Source organism: Halichoeres trimaculatus, unplaced genomic scaffold, assembly GCF_033239565.1.
Source record: "Halichoeres trimaculatus isolate MK-OKI-2021-1 unplaced genomic scaffold, fHalTri1.1 fHalTri1_scaffold_12, whole genome shotgun sequence".
Lineage (NCBI taxonomy): Eukaryota > Metazoa > Chordata > Actinopteri > Labriformes > Labridae > Halichoeres > Halichoeres trimaculatus.
The window spans coordinates 13367000-13383218 of NW_027437190.1; the positions used below are offsets into that span (position 1 = coordinate 13367000).

The 16219-nt window shown below is 39.8% G+C and overlaps 1 protein-coding gene across 1 annotated transcript; it reads left to right on the forward strand.

The window, feature by feature from the left end:
* Positions 1-2103: 2103 nt before the first annotated feature.
* On the forward strand, positions 2104-16215 carry rundc3b (RUN domain containing 3b). The gene is made up of 11 exons (XM_074682584.1): positions 2104-2395; positions 8118-8233; positions 8581-8714; positions 10593-10678; positions 10767-10856; positions 11124-11204; positions 11350-11524; positions 11841-11998; positions 13712-13858; positions 14770-14894; positions 14969-16215. The coding sequence occupies exons 1-11, from the start codon at positions 2301-2303 to the stop codon at positions 15112-15114; spliced, it is 1353 nt and encodes a 450-aa protein (XP_074538685.1). The 5' UTR covers positions 2104-2300; the 3' UTR covers positions 15115-16215.
* The last annotated feature ends 4 nt before the right edge of the window (positions 16216-16219 follow it).

The following is a 16219-nucleotide window of genomic DNA, read 5'->3' on the forward strand; positions in this document are numbered from 1 at the left end:
CTTAACTTCCTCTTTTTTTGCCTGAATAATTTCTGTAGACATAGCTCAAAGACTGTGACAACATCTTTGAATCTGCTCTCTTGAGGGAAACCCAACCAGAACATTAACGTGGTTCTTTTGAAAATATTGGAGTGAATTAAATGTTTTATCATATACTTTTTATTCACTGATATCTTTCATAAGTACAATTTTAAGGTTCTTGGGTATTTACATGTTGTATACAACATTTCACATGTTCTTTTTATATTTGTGGGAACTGATGAACTTTCACCCCTGACGTAAAAGACAGGTGTACTTGTCATTTTAGTGCCACAGTATAATAAAATAATGACATCACAACATCTATTGTTTTTTTAAAGTATGTTTCTTGTCATTACTAGATCAAATAGTGCTTTAAATGTAAGTATCTACCAACTTAAATCTAAATGTAAGTATATCATTCAACTACCACACAGGGAACACAGGCAGCAAATCATCATCTGTGAATTATTAAAGTTGAACTTTGTGAACCTTTAAAAACTAAACAATGAGTTTATTTGCTGAGTAACAACATAAAATACACAATATAACCTCCTACTGAACTCTGACATCCCATGAGTAATATTATCATGTCTGTCATAAAGACAGACTTCAACCTGTGCCATCAGTTGAGTCATGTATTCCTCTACCATGTTACTTTTTCTGCAAAAGTAATTAATTAAAAACTATGAAATACTTACAACAGTCATGAGAAGGAGGCTACAGCACTCTGTTTAAGAGCCACAGGAAGTTTTAATATTGTAGATGAAACTCTCTATTGTTAGTCCTGGCTCTTGACAGCATCACGTTTCTTATCACTGTTATAGATAACGCAGGTCATCACATTTACAACAGAGTCATGTGTTTCCTTCAGAGATGGTTTTCAACACATCACAGTCAGCACGGAAAATATCACCGCTGTGGGTTCATCATAGGTTTGCTGCACACTTCCTACTGTTTGTCTACGTGGTCTGAAAATTAGATCACACGCAGTACGCTTTTAACAACCCAAGTACATGCTGCTCAGCAAATAGTACAACTTCATGTCAGAGCATGAGTGGTTATCAAAAAGATAAACAATAGTAGTCATCTCCAAGTATACAGGAACAACTCATGTATACACAAACTAATCAATAAGTATGCATCCTTCATAATGTCATGTGAGGAAAAAGGCACTTGAGTATGTATAAAGGTCACACTGTCAGTGAGTGGTCTCTGGATCCTCCCACGAGAGATCTTCAGAGTCAAACACTTGTCTTCCTGCATTCATGTGAGTGTGTGTCTTTTAGCTGCAGGTGATACTGTAACTTTGAGCTACGTTGTTTGTCAAAGTAGTTAACTAGAGACAATGCTTAACTACTTTCTTAACTACTTTTCTCTGTGGGTGATGGGAAGTCCACACATATACACAACATTTTGACATTTGGACACAAAGATATGCTCAATGAGTTTCTGACTGTTGTAGCTTTTGGTTGTCTGTCTATAAAACAGTATTCTCAGTTGAGGTGTCAACATTTGGTATCAAGCAGACAGATAAGATTACAATTATGATCCAAGATTGTACACGTGAGTCTCTGCCACAGACAGGAGCAAAGAGCAGGAAGGAAAAGAGAATAACAGTGTTCAAATAGCTTGTAATGTTAGAGTGCAAATAGTAAATAAATAACCTTGCATGTGCTTTTCTTTGGGCCACTAGAGGGCGATGCCTTCCTTTAAGACCAAATATAAAGGCAACTGGAAGTGCAATTTATGATTATGATGTCAGCTGATAAGATATATGTAAAGCCGCTCCCTGAATAAAAAAATGTGTAGTCATATTATTTAGAAAAAAAAACGTGAAATAAAATAAATAATGATCAAAGAAATTGAAAATAATGTGACACTTTTGTTCATATTTTTTCCAACGTAAAACAAATCGTGTATGTCAAAACAACAGGTTAATTATACTTAACTGAATCAACAGTTTGTTTGTTTTTTTTTAAGTGAAAATAACTAAATCTTTTTTAGATTCAGATGCTGAGCATGTAGCAGAAACACCGATGTCACTCGGGCTTTTATTTTTGAAACACCACCAGCCGGAAGTCCCATCACATTTGATTGAGTGGTGTTGGTGTCTTCCCCACCTTCAGCTTCAGCCCCGCTCCTTCATGTGAGCAGCGTGTGTTTTTCAGTGGTGACGGAGGCAGCTGGTCCTGCCCTGCTGCTGCTGCTGCTGCTGCTGCTGCTTCTTGTTCGGGGAGGGAGCGGAGCTTCTGGACGCAGCCAAGGACACGGGCTGTGGGATGGCGTCGCTCGGCGTGGGGCTCCATTTCAATCGCAAGCGGGGAGCGGGCAGGAGCGCTGCAGTGGAGAGGAGGAACCTGCTGACAGTGTGCAGGTGGGGATACCTCACTCTTTCTATCATTGATAGGGAGGATGAAAAAACAGTGTCTGCAGCTGAATGTCTAACGGCAGGTTTGATCTGTCAGGCGCGTGGTTCAGGTTAGTTCGAGGAGCAGGACTGAACCGCGTGACTTCATCTTTTTTAGGAACATGATTTCATGTGCAAACAGACCAAAGTCATCCTGTGCGTGCGTGATGGACGAGCTGCATTGAAATACTATCACAAATGTCTCTCAATCGCCTGATCCCATAGTATTTTGCACGTTTTATTTACACCCTCGATATTTTTTACACACATAAAATTACTCCCTTACGACAACCACCACCACCACCACCACCACCACCACCACCATCATCATCATAATCATCAATCATTCATGAAATTACATTTCATTTTGAAAAAAACCCTCATAAGAATTTCAGTGTGGGATCAAGTCAAGGACTGCACAAATACTGAGGCCAGGGGTCCATCCTCCATCCCTTCACCACCCCCTCCCCAAGAATTTGGATTTACAGTCAAAACAAAAAGGAAATGTTAGTCTTTCTTATCTGATTTAACGATTAAAATCAGGTAAATGTGATGTTTCCTAAAGACTTCAGATTCAAAATTTGTCCAAAGCGTGTCCCTTAGCACACGCTTGAAAATTCCACCCAATTCTAAATTCAGAATAAATGGACAAGTACGTGATCTTAAACATGTTTTGGATGTTTATGTGCACAAGCATGCTACCTGCATATTTCTCTCCTACTCTTCTGTGGCACTGTTATTATATTGATCTGTGGTCCTCTAAATGTTGCTGGCAGATATCTGTTTCTCGCCTACATCCCTGTGGTGCATTTAGGACAGCAGAGATGCAAAAGGTTAAAGGAGAAGTGAAGAAGTGGGACAAAAATCCTGATAATCCACCTCTAGCTTGAGCTGCTAAGTCAGGAAACTGACAAAAGAACAAATGTCATTTTCAGGCGTTGGGCGTGTGGCTGTGCTAGGCATGATTTCCTCCATTAGTGTCTCTTTAAACAGATATAAGGAAGAGTTACACTCGTGCTCATTGCTCAGTACCAGGTCTGTCCTGTCCTCACCTCTTTCTGCCTCCACACCAGACATCAAGTTTGACTGACTGGCAAAGGCTGAGCGGAGGAGGGAAAGGGAGTGAGAAACTTGGTGGCTGACTGACAAATGTGAAGAAGGGGAAGATGAAATATCACAGGAGTTGAAGAAAGGCAGACTGAGGTCTCAGACGTGTTTGTTTTCTTCTAGATAGCTTTAAGTGCTGGAAATAATGCCCAACCAAAACTGATGGATATCATCTTGAAATTTTATTTTCTCATGATTTGGCCTGACAAGACAAGCTATTCTGTTGTTACATTGGGGTCTGATGACATCAGTGAAACATAAATTATAATGTAAAGGTAGAGTCTGCAGGATTTTTCTAAAAAATAAAATGTCAACTTTTACAGGAATAATCCTGCTCAGTTGTCACTTCTGGGCCTCTATATATGTGTGCCAGTGTCTGTGTCTGCCTCAGACCCCCTCCTCAGCCTGTATGTTAATGTTTTTGTTGTTTTGAGACGTTTCTGGGCAGGAAGTAAGCGTAGTTTCATCAGCCAATCACAGTGACTTTGATTAGCGAGTGGAAGAAGCTATCCCAAGTGGCTTTGACAGGGGATGTAGCACAGAGCAAGAAAAAAATACAACCAAAGTGAGATGAAACACCAAACAGATCAAGTTACTTAATGAACGAGGGTGAAGCTTGACTCGACTTTTGCTCGCTTTTGGCCACTTGGAGAGTAGCTGGGGACGAAGAGCGATGTGAGTTGGCTCTTCAGATACCAGTTTGCTAGCTAACATGCCAAGTCAGGTGCACAGCTCTTGAGTCTCTCCCTCCTAGAGACGCGATGCTGCAGGTGGTTTCTGGGCTAGTGAACATGTAGTCACAGTCTGAGGCTGTGGGTGTGCGCTGCCATTGGCACTGAGCCAAGGAGGAGGAGCCCAGTTTAAATTTGTGTTTACTAACAAGAAAAAAAAAGTTAATCAAAAGATTTTGAATCGGGATTATTTTGAAAAGTTAGCTGCGAGATTTTACTCCACATGATGTGCGACAAAGTGAGACATTTTCCTTGTTTTTCACCCTTGTTTGCTGGGCATGTCATCTTTAGAAGATGATTGATTTTCATGGGGTTTAGAAATACTTCTTCACACAGTTTGAGTGTGTACAGACTCACTCACCTCCATGCTACTGGTTGTTAAACAAAGTGTAGCATGAGCTCCCTCAGCACACATCTAAAAACATGTCATCAGCAACATTTTTTTCACCCATTTCAAATATTTAGTGTTTTTCCAGGGTTAATGCATCAGTGCTTCACTTTCAGCTTTTAACTATAAAATATGAGATTATGCAGGCATAAAATCTTTTGTGGTTTCATAAATGTTTCTCTCCTTTACCTCTTTGTAAAAATGTATCCATACCTAATCAATAATTGTTATTTTAGACTCTGGAAATGTACAAGTGATCTTGCAAAGTCTACTCTGTGTTTTTGCACACTGAACCAGTTAAATACTGAAACATTTTTGATCAATACTGCTGGTAATTTTTTTATGCCAAGACTTTATTTTATCAAAGGCATGAAAATTGGGTAATGTGTATCTGTATTTGTTTGTACTTGGCAAAAGTAAAGTTAATGACTCCAGAGACATCTCTCTGCAGAAGTGACTGTGTCCAGACAAGCATCACATTTTGATAAATGCTCCAAACCACCTCTGTGCCCCAAAACGTTCTTCTGCTGCAGATAGTTATCTTTAATGCTGACTCAGTCAGCATTGCTTTCATGTTTAGAGGCATCCCTTGTAAGACAAGTCTGGGACCCTATTACCCTTTTCTTTTACTGGATATGTGATAGGATAACATATACTGAGTCAATCAGAATTGCAACAGGCTGAGCAGGACTCCAACATGAAGCCTTCAGGGCGAGAAAAGACCTGTCTGCTTGGGACTGGAGCCCTGCTCAGCATTTTTACATGTCACCGCGTTAGCAGCAGAGGTCTTACCCCTGACGTAACTGAATATCATAGACAGTAGAATATGTGCATGTAGTCTCTGCGACGACACTGACCAGCTGCTAAAGAAGATTTTTGGAGCCTTTTTCCCTGTTGGCTCTATTGAAAATGTTTGTCTTAACCTAACTTCTGTCAAGCTAATGTGAGGCAAAGAAGCAGAGCTAAGATAAGCTTTAAGTCTTCCCTCTAACAGCTACAGCATGCCCACCTGTCAGTCAAGTCAGCTCTCAGCCCATGTGTAATGTGTGCTGTTGGTCAAATGAACTATTCAGACCATATAGTTTTTTTGTACCAGGCTGTAAATATGTTTACTTTTGCTGTATTTTTTAACATATGTGTTTGTTTTTTGTGATAGTAACCTAAAGTAAGAGTCAGCTATAGATTTCGCAGCCTGTGTAATTTGAGTGTCTTGAAAGGCGCATTTAAATACAATGCATTCTTCTTCTTCTTCTTCTTCTTCTTCTTCTTCTTCTTCTTCTTCTTCTTCTTCTTCTTCTTATTATTATTATTATTATTATTATTATTTTTTATTATTATTATTGTTATTATTAATTTCTTGTGTCACATGTCACGCTGTCTGTGCCTTCGCTGTCTGTGCCTTCGCTGTCTGTGCCTTCGCTGTCTGTGCCTTCGCTGTCTGTGTCATGTTCAACGCTGTTGTTGCAGGGTTTGAAATCTGAATCAAGGGAGTTCACACATCACTGTGGAGTCCTTTGAATTTTACTTCTCTCTTCTATAAGCGTGGCATTAAAATACAGGGGTCAGAAGCCAAAAAAACATATTAATTCCCTTAATGAAAAGGAACAAAATAATTATAAAATAATTATGTACAAATGGTTCATGAAATGTTAAGATTAACATTGTGGGATGTTGGAAGGAGTAATTAAAGTGAGTTTCAATGTTTTATCTGTTCTAGTTGAAGGGGTGACTGACAAAGTCAAAGCAAGTCAAAGACAAAGACAAAGTTATGGAGAAATATATGATTAAAATCATGTTCTCAGAACAAGATAAAATCATCCTTTCACAGGATGCACTACACTCTGTGGTGGCTGTGATGCTAAGCAACCAGATAAAGGGATACAAAGTGAAATTATTTAGTTAATGTTAAAGCAACACACAGTTTGGCACTGTATGCACAGCACACACACTGACACGCTGCAGCCGCGTCCATTAACTCCCTTTTCTGTCTAATTAGTTTTAATTGGATTTGAGTCAGTCAGTGCACATGACTATCGTAGGGCTGATTTTATCACAAGTATTAATCACAGGCTCATTACAGAGGAGACCATGTCTTTTTATGAGAAGACAGTGACAACATCAAAAACCCTTTTATTAATGTGGATATTTAGAGGCCGGGGTAGAAATACAACACATGAAACTGACTGATACACAACACATTACTGAAGGATTCAGTAACAAAGAAAATACAAAGTTATTTTCAAATTGAAGGCTCTAAAGCTGAGTAGGAACAGGAGCTGGGAGCAGTGAGAGGTGTGGGATGCTGGGAGGCAGCTGTTGATAGAGTCCAATCTACCACTATGTGTGCTCGGCTTAATCTCATACAACTTAAAGTTTTGCACAGAGCCCATCTCTCCAAATCCAGGCTTTCAGTTATATATTCACAAGCTCCAGAAATTTGTAGTAGATACCACAATACTCCCTGAAATCTCAGTCATATGATCTTCTTATGTCCAGAGCTGCATGACTATTGGGATGGATACTTTAAAACTACGTCTTCAGTGCTCAGATCGCACATTTTGCAATCATGTTCTCATGTAGCCATCTTTGGTGTCCCCACTGAAATACTTTTAAATGTTCTAAATGCTAAACAAAAACAAGAAATTGTGTTTTCATCTCTTATAGCGAGACAAACAATACTGCTAGAATATTGTAAGAGTATACGTAGTAACGTAGTAGCTAACGTAGCGTAGTTATACAGTACTATTTCTATTTTTTTTTTTAAATACAGTTTGTCACTGTAGTAGATTATGTTTAGAGTAATGTATTTTTAAGATTGAAAGTGTATTTTTATGTTATTATTTTTTTTGCTGCTATTGTACCAAATTTACGTTTTATTATATTTGCAGAAAGATGTTGTTGATCTATGTTTTGTATGTCTGGATGTTATTCCCCGCTTCTTGAAACAAAGGTTTAAAATATGGGGGGTGGGGGGGTGAGGGGGTGGGTGGGGGTAGATGAGGCTTATGTTACTCTGTTACTATGTACTCTTTCAACATAATATACACATAATCATTTGGATATGAGCAAAAACATAAAAAAATCCTCCTAAATTTTAATATAATCTAAAATCAAAATCAAAGTAAAGTTTGAAAGCAAACATAAAAAATAATAGGCAAGACACAACCAAGAGTTTTAATATTTGAGGGTAAAATATGAATAATTCTCTTAATCATTTAAAGGAGTATTCATGTCCGGATGCAGATTATGAGGAAGAAAAGGTAGTAAAGGATGAAGTATCTGTGGCAGGAGATCTGGACTGTTATGTGTCAAACTCTAAAAGAGTTTTAAGTTCTCCTGCTCTAATGATGCCACCAGTCATCATCCTCTTTTCTCCTTTAAGTTTGAAACCCATGAACGCACCCTTTAAGCGCCTGCCCCCAAAAATGACTCAATGCCCACTTTGTCTTCTCGTTCTTTACAGGTTTTCAGTGAAGACTCTGCTCGACCGCTCCTGTTTTGAGACAATAGATGACACGTCTCCAGAGTTCATTAACTTTGTTTCCATCCTGGAGCAAATCCTCAGCCACCGACTCAAAGGTAAAAGCCAAAGCAGAGTGGGGTGCCAATTTATTTTCTACATTCTGAGTTTATTGGATTGCTGGTAGGAAAGTGTAAGAAGAGCTAAATGATGTGTGATAACAGCTGGAAATGAGCGGAGGATGTTTGGGTTATTTGTGTCTTCATACCTCCGCCCACAAGGCTGGTTCATTATGCAGCAGTTCTTAAGTAATGTCAGCATTGGGTGCATGATTTCTGTGATGATTTCTGGGGATCTAAGCCCCACAGCTGTGCTCCCTGGACATTTGTTTGATAGTAAGCAGTAGAAAAGTATAAAGAGAACATTAAATCTTGTTGAAATCTTTGTTTCTTTCTCCTTCTCTCAGGTCAGACGACTTGGTTTGGCTATGAGAGTCCTCGAAGTTTCTGGGATTGTATAAAAGTTTCCTGCAGTAAAGTTCCACATAACTGCATCCGGAGCATCGAGAGCATGGAGAACGTGCGATCATCGAGAGCCAAAGTGAGGATAAAGCTGTCACAGGATCAGATTTAATCATTTTAATAGAATAGATTGCATGATGATGAATTTGAATTGTTGTTGGGTTTTGCCACAAAATGCGAGACATTCAAGCAGTTTAAACCACTTCAGGTGCTCGTGTTTCCTGAGCTGTCTCACAAAGCTGAAGCTGGGGTTTTATGATTTTATCTTTCTTTGCATTTTCCTGCAAGAGATCAAACTGTCAAAAAAGAATGACGGAAACACACTCGTGCTTAAAACATGACTCAGTCCTACCTGAGGGTGACTGAACAAACACCAGGAGCAAATATTGTTCAGGAGTCAGGCTGCAGGAAGGGACAACAAGGCGCTATTACTCACACACAGACGCACACTTGGTGACCAAACACACACAGGCTGTCTATTTTTAGAAGCTAGTTTTTAGCCAAGCTGCTGGATTTGAAGAGCGAGTGGATCTGTTAGATCTGTGTGCCACCAGTTCATCACTTTCCTGGGACCTGAATATAACATAAACTGTTAAACTAATAACAATAAAACACATTCTGACATGTGGTGGTGACATAGATAATCAGATCAGCTCCATCTCAACACCTGGGGTCAGGTAACGAGTCACAAGCACACATAAAGCAGGGGACATTAACTACATTTGTTCAATGACCACAACTTTTCAACAGACACTATGAAGGCCAGATGCTCTTGTGAAATAAATAGAATAAATATTGTTGATCATTATTTGAAATGTTAATTTTCATTCCAGGTTAATGCTATTTTTAAGTATTTGCTGGCGTTAATGCTTGTATTATTGTTACTGCAATTAGCCACTAGGGGGCGATGGCAGTATTTTAGGTTTCATATTTGTGAGGCTGCCAAACTGTCAATCACAGTCAAATGGTGATGGACAAATGTCAAAGGTTGTGGAGAACACCTGCAGGAGAAAGGCCTTCTAAGTATATTAAAAGCGTAGAGAGTCAGTCTTAAAGAGCCTTAAATGGAAAGTTAATGCAGAAAAACTGCATCCTTATTGAAGAATGGACCGAGAAATGTGTACACAGGCCAAACAATAAAATTGTTCCAGTTGCCTGAGAATATAATCTGAGGCGTCAGCACAACACAAAGCATGCAAGCTTCAAGGAGTCACATCCTGAATCTCAGTACTCCCATGGAAACAGAACGATGAACTGAATATGAGGGGGCAAGTGTCTCTGAATGCAACAAGTTTATCATCATTTTTTTTACCTTAGGCACGTTAGAGCCCAAAATGCAACAACGCCCCCAAAATGTACAACGACCTGAAGTGCAACTAACAAAATGTAATAAAACCCCAAATGTAACAACTGGTTGATAATGTAACAAAAATGCAGAGCCCAAAATGTAATAAAAAAACGTTATAAAACCCAAAACATAACAACTGACCCAAAATGTAACACGATAACCAAACTGATTGATTGGAAATATGTTTGGAAAGCTGTCGCTCTGTCATATAATCTCCCAAACAGTCAATCACAGCCTGTGTCGAACCGTTCTCCTTTGAATGGATAGAATTCACTTTGATAACCAGGCAAGAATCAGCCACAGCATGTTAAGCATTAGCAGTTGTAAAATTGTGATGATAACCTGAACCAGCTACTTATAACATTATAACATTTTCATTGACAGTCTATTAGCTTGCAGACATTAGCGTTTAGCCTCTTTTGTAATCCTGATTTGAGTTTCATTGGTGGTACCTGTTTCTAATCTGAGCTGCCTTTGTGTGTGTGTGTGTGTGTGTGTGTGTATGTGTGTGTGTGTGTGTGTGTGTGTGTGTGTGTGTGTGTGTGGTGTGTGTGTGTGTGTGTGTGTGCGTGTGTGTGTGTGTGTGTGTGTGTGTGTGTGTGTGTGTAGGGCAGAGCATGGATCCGCGTGGTCCTGATGGAGAAGAGGTTATCAGAATACATCTCATCTGCTCTGAGGGACCTGAAAACGACCAGGTCTGAGTTACATATCTCTAAAATCGAGCCCCAGAGGGAAATGAGCTGAAAAAATGTGTTTAATAATGTGTGAATGTGTCAACTGTAGGAGGTTTTATGACGACGGCGCGATCATGCTGGGAGAAGAGGCTGGGCTGTTAGCAGACACACTCATCGGACTCAACACCATCGACTTCAGGTGCCAATCATGTTGTGCTGTTTTATCCTGCAGATCTCCAGTCCTCCCTGTTGCACACTTTTCATAAACATGAAATACACTCATAACAAATTTTCTCTAGAAAACACAGATTATTGTCATTTCTAATGTACCTTATAGCTTGGTTAAGATGAAGATGATTTTACTATGTATAGACGGGTGTAAAGTTCAGCTTTTGAAACTGCACAATCCCCTTGTTCCTACCTTTTAAGAGTGTAACACTGATTTGACCACCTTGTCTCTCTTTAGTTTCTGTCTGAAAGGAGAGGGTTTGGATGGGAGTTGCCCTGCTGTGATCGACTACACGCCTTACCTAAAGTTCACACAGAAGTAAGCCAGTTGATTTGTATTCAAGAAAAATCAACAACAGAGCTGTGAAAAAAATCACATTTCAGCTATGAAAGCAAAGACTTTAGGTCTTTGCAGGAAGCTTTTGGTTTACTGTGGACTAACACAGGTTTGGCTCTGTGTGCAGTGCAGACAGCATCAGCAGTGATGAGGAGGAGATGAGGACACTGGGGAGCAGCGGCAGTGAGAGCAGCACCCCCGACAAAGCGGCCACTGCCGCCTCCATCTTTACTGAGCAGAGCAACCTGGTCAGCAAGTGCAAGCGCTTCGAGCAGAAGTATCGCATGGCGCTGGAACAGAAGGTAGCACCTGTGTGTCTGGGCTATTTTTGTGTGAATAAACAGTTGGTAATTTATGCTGATGTGACATTTTGCCTGATGTCTGTATGAAAATTAGAGGCTCAAAGTGTGAAATGCCAGCAGGAAACAGACCAACGCAGATTCAGCTTGATGTTGCTGCTTGCTTATACAGCACTTATAATTTTCCCTCTGTGGCTTCAGCTTTTACTCTGCCCTACAGTTATTCATGAGCCACAACAGAGAAAAAAAAGACGTGTTGTGGACACAACAGAAAACAAACAAGTAAACAACTCTGTGTCTATCTGTGTGTTTGTCTCAGGGTTACCTAGAAGAGCTGGTCCGTCTACGAGAAGCCCAGCTGTCAGAGGCTGTGTCCCACAACAAAGCTCTTCAACAGAGCCTGGCAGACGCACATCTCTCACACACACTGGAGAAAGAGCAGCTTGAATACATTGTGCTGGAGCTACAGGATCAGCTGTGAGTTCAGGATTAACAGCGTGTGTTTATGTGTGTGTGTGTGTGTTGTATGAGGTCAATGAAGGTGTGCAAGTTAAGGCATTGGAAAACTCTGCAGCAGATCCAGCTGTGAGTCTGACATTCAGGAGTCAGGACGCTGTGTGACTCCTGGAGGCTGCAGGTGGTTTGTCATTTATGTGTTGTTGAATCGTTCTCAGTCTGTGCTGCTTTTAGCCGAGAGAGGAAACTGCATCAGCACTGCGTCTTCCCATTAAAGCTCTAATCAGTGGGAACGACTGAGCACTCATTCAGTTTAGGCGTCAAAGTCTGTCAAGAGGGTTTGTGTCACGATCTGTAGGATCAAAGCTGCACTCGATGACTGAATGGATGTTCTCAAATGTAGATCCTGTCATTTTCAACTAATTTCATTCACAGCTCTGACAGCTTTGGGGTTAAGTGTCTTGTCCAATGACTATTCAGCATGTTGATGCCTTTTTGTTGATGAAAAACCACATTAAATATTGAATATGTATATCGATAAATATATATATATATATATATTGATTGATATAAGTGTGGGTTAATGAAATAATATTTCATCTTTTTCTACCTAAAGGCGACCAAAACCACCCACATGATGACCCACAATTAACGTGAAGGAGCACAAAGACAGGCTGTGGCTCAGTGATAAAGGCTGGGGTTTAATCCAAGGTCCTTCTGTCTACTTGCGGAAGTGTCCTTGGGCAAGACACCTAACCCTGAGCTGCTCACTGGTCTGTGTCATCAGTCTGTGAATGAGATTAGTAAATAATGATAGGTGCTTTCCATGGCAGCCTCTGCCAAGACAGGAGAAGACATGAAACATAGTCTAACATTTTACAAAATATCACATGATGCAGCTGAAGACTCTGCATAATGATCATTAGAATAGGATCCTGTGCAGCTGAGCACCATTACATAAAGGAAAATCCACTTTCAAAATATCACCAATGTGTTTCTTCACTGCCTGAGAAATGAATAAGAGTTGTTAAAAGAAGAGGTGACAAAGCAGAGTCTCAGACATGACCCTAACCAAACTTTCCAGGAAATGTGAAGCTGGCATTGAGTTTAAAATAAACCCATTAAAAACCTAACACAATTAAATTTAATTATTTGCTTTGTACTACATTCACTAGACATAAAGTTTCACGGTTTTCAGATCATCATATTCTATATTTATTGTAGTTTTACACAGTTTTTGGAAACAACCCAACCCAAGTGCTGACACAAAACCACAGAGAATACAAAAAGCAAAGAGAGTCATAGAGCAAAAAATCAAAGGCTTAGAGTAAAAAAACTAAACAAAAACAAAGGGTTTTATAACACTTTTATGTTTTTTGAAGGTTTTTTTTTTTGCCTTTGATGAACGAGACAACCAAAGAGAGACAGGTCATTGGAGGCAGCCGTGGACTACACCTTTACATAAGGAGCTCCAGCTCTGACAGACAAGTTCAAACCAACACACTGTGTGTCTTTTCTTTCACTTTGATTGAATGTAAAGTGAAACACTGTCTCATGTATTGTTGTCACCGCTGTATATTTTAGAGTAGCTACAAACCAAATAAAAGCGAAAGACCTGTAGCTGTTAGTCAGATCCTCTGAATGCTTATCGTCCATTTATGTTTAATTTCTGGCTTCCAGTTGATTTTGTCTCATATTTATCTCTAACTCTGCGTGCTGTCTGTATTTCTTTAGGACCGTACTGAAGAACAATGACCTGCGGTCCAGACAGGAGCTGACGGCCCATCTGACCAATCAGTGGCCATCTCCTGTTGCCTTGGATGCCAACGCTGTTGCCTTGGATACACTGCTGTACAGGAAAAGCAGGGGACAGTGGGAGGAGTACGTAGATGAGTCCTTCAGCTTCAGAATTTAGTTCAGTCTTGGCCTTTAGCAAACTTTTATATTGTCAGATACAAACATTTTATTAAACATTTTTAGTCAGAAAATCGAATTATAAGTTTAAAGTATCAATTTGAGGAAAATGTTCTTGTTGAAATATTTTTTTTCACACAATAACATCACTACAGATGTTTTCTTATTTTGGTAGGATTTTTTTTAGAGGATTTTTCATTTCATTTTTCAAAACCACCCATTCCCAGACACTGTTGTGGTTTATATAAGCATGCATTGACGGACAGTTGGTCACCCATGGCTCGCATTAGCAGTGACTCCACTATAATATTAACTTTCTAGTCTAATCGTGTACTAAATTTTTGACATATTAATCTTTATTAGCTGTTTTACTGGTCCTAAACCACAAAGACAACCTAAGTCATAGAAATTTTTGGATATTTACATAAAGGAGTGTGAGAAAAAGTTTCTCTATTTGTGGTAAAAAAAAGTTTCTCTGGTTTGTGGTCAACGCCCAGAGATCCAGGATACAGTAGTTTTTGCTCCGTAAAGCCCACAAACTCAAATTATATCCAGTTTACAATTTTTATGAAAAGAAGAGAAAAGGAAAAAAACTGATTTTCTAGTTTGCGCCATTTCTTTAGTTTTAAGCTTTTCTGTCCTCATTCAAAGGATGGGACAGACGAGAGTACGAAACTAGGGCAGCTGCAAAGAGCCTTGGATAAGAATTAAACCTGTCCATTCCAGGACCATAGTCGGTGTACATGGGACATTTGACTTAACTACTAAACCAAACCACTGCCCCCATCTGATGTTTTACAATGTTTTATTGTTTAACTAATTACTGATACCTTGGTCACTTTAAATACTAGTTTTTTTTTCCCTCTCTTTCTTTGTAGCAAAAGCTTTCAGAGTCTGGAGCAGCTGTCTGTGGGCATGAGCCTCTCCCAAACTTCTTTGGAGCCATCACACACTCTGAGCCCGGAGGCCCGACCGGCCAGCAGCACACACTGGCCAGACCAAGGTAGGCACTCACCTGACTGCTGTTTTCCTCTCTCTATAAAACAAGCAGTTATAGACATGTGTCATCTTGTTCAGGTAAAGAAGAAACGCCATCTCTAAGGGGTCTGTGTGGATCCCTGACGTCAGTCGTCAGCTACAAGTCTCTGACCGGCATGAGGTCCAACGAGTGTTTGGCCAGCCCCACGACAGAGATCTGCAGCCCAGGCATCACTCCTTCATAGCTTAAGGAAATAAACACACAAGCACCAGGGCCAAACAAACCAAGAACTTTCTAAATGTAGGTGATACTGATTTTGTGTGTAGACGTATCTTTTGTTCATGGAGCCCAGAGCTTTAACAGATGGAAGTCCAGACTGCCTGCTAAGAATGTGGTGTTGCATGTTTTTTGGACTGGTATGACCTGCACACCAGCTCCACAAAACCCAGTAATGTCTTACAATGTTTACATTTAAGAGAGTTTTCAGCTCATTCCTCATGTTTTATCTGATCTTTTTATCCCTAAAAATAACATTGATGTTATCAATCTTGGCAACAGATTGAAACAACAGTATATTGGCGTAAAAATGACCCCATCAAATTACAGTGTAGAGAAGATGATGATGAGTTGGCATTTTCTCTTTTCTCCCTTATTGAGAAGCTTTACAGGAGATCTGAGCACGCTGAGAGAAAATGACTGTTTGAGATCGAAGTTTAAAAGAAAGAAAACAGCTTTCAGTGTTAGTCTCTTTCCTGCAGCTGAAATGATCGTTAAATTTGTTCTGTGCTGCCTCTGAATTATTTCTCAGAGCAGGAATTTATTTATGCTCTGTATTTCCACTTCAATCTGGTGATCTCTCACATTTTTCAAGGGTGTCTGTGTTCACTGTTTTCACTTATGCGGTATTTTGTTGCCTGCAGTGGGCATAATGCAGTATCACAGTTTTGTTCTCAGGTAATGACCACTAGCATTAATGTCCACCTCTTATTTCTGGGTTTACTTTAAAGTTCACCTCTATCTGACAGACTTGCTGTTTTTCCCTTTAAACCATCAAACGCAGTTTTTTTAATGGATGCTGACAGGAAGTGAATCATTCCAAACACTCAGACTTCTGATCTGAGTCAGGATTGTTTGGGTCTATCTCCCAACAGCTGGATTTTTTTGACGAGGAACGAGTGTATTTACAGAGTATCAGTATAATGTGACTTGTAATGTTGGTGACTAGCTGCATACCTCAACACTGAGTTCATGACTTCGCCATCAGCTTGTTGCAGCAGTCGTTTGCACAGCCATGCAGTATTTGTTTTAATGGATTTCTTTGCTTTTTTATGCTTCATTTTGAATAAACT

What these genes read in the sequence shown, in the direction of transcription:
- rundc3b (XM_074682584.1), top strand. Translation starts at nt 2,301, where the DNA reads ATGGCGTCGCTCGGCGTGGGGCTCCATTTCAATCGCAAGCGGGGAGCG. An exon ending in CTCAACACCATCGACTTCAG is followed by an intron (nt 10,857 to 11,123) that starts GTGCCAATCATG and finishes GTCTCTCTTTAG; the next exon opens with TTTCTGTCTGAAAGGAGAGG. An exon ending in CTGGAGCTACAGGATCAGCT is followed by an intron (nt 11,999 to 13,711) that starts GTGAGTTCAGGA and finishes GTATTTCTTTAG; the next exon opens with GACCGTACTGAAGAACAATG.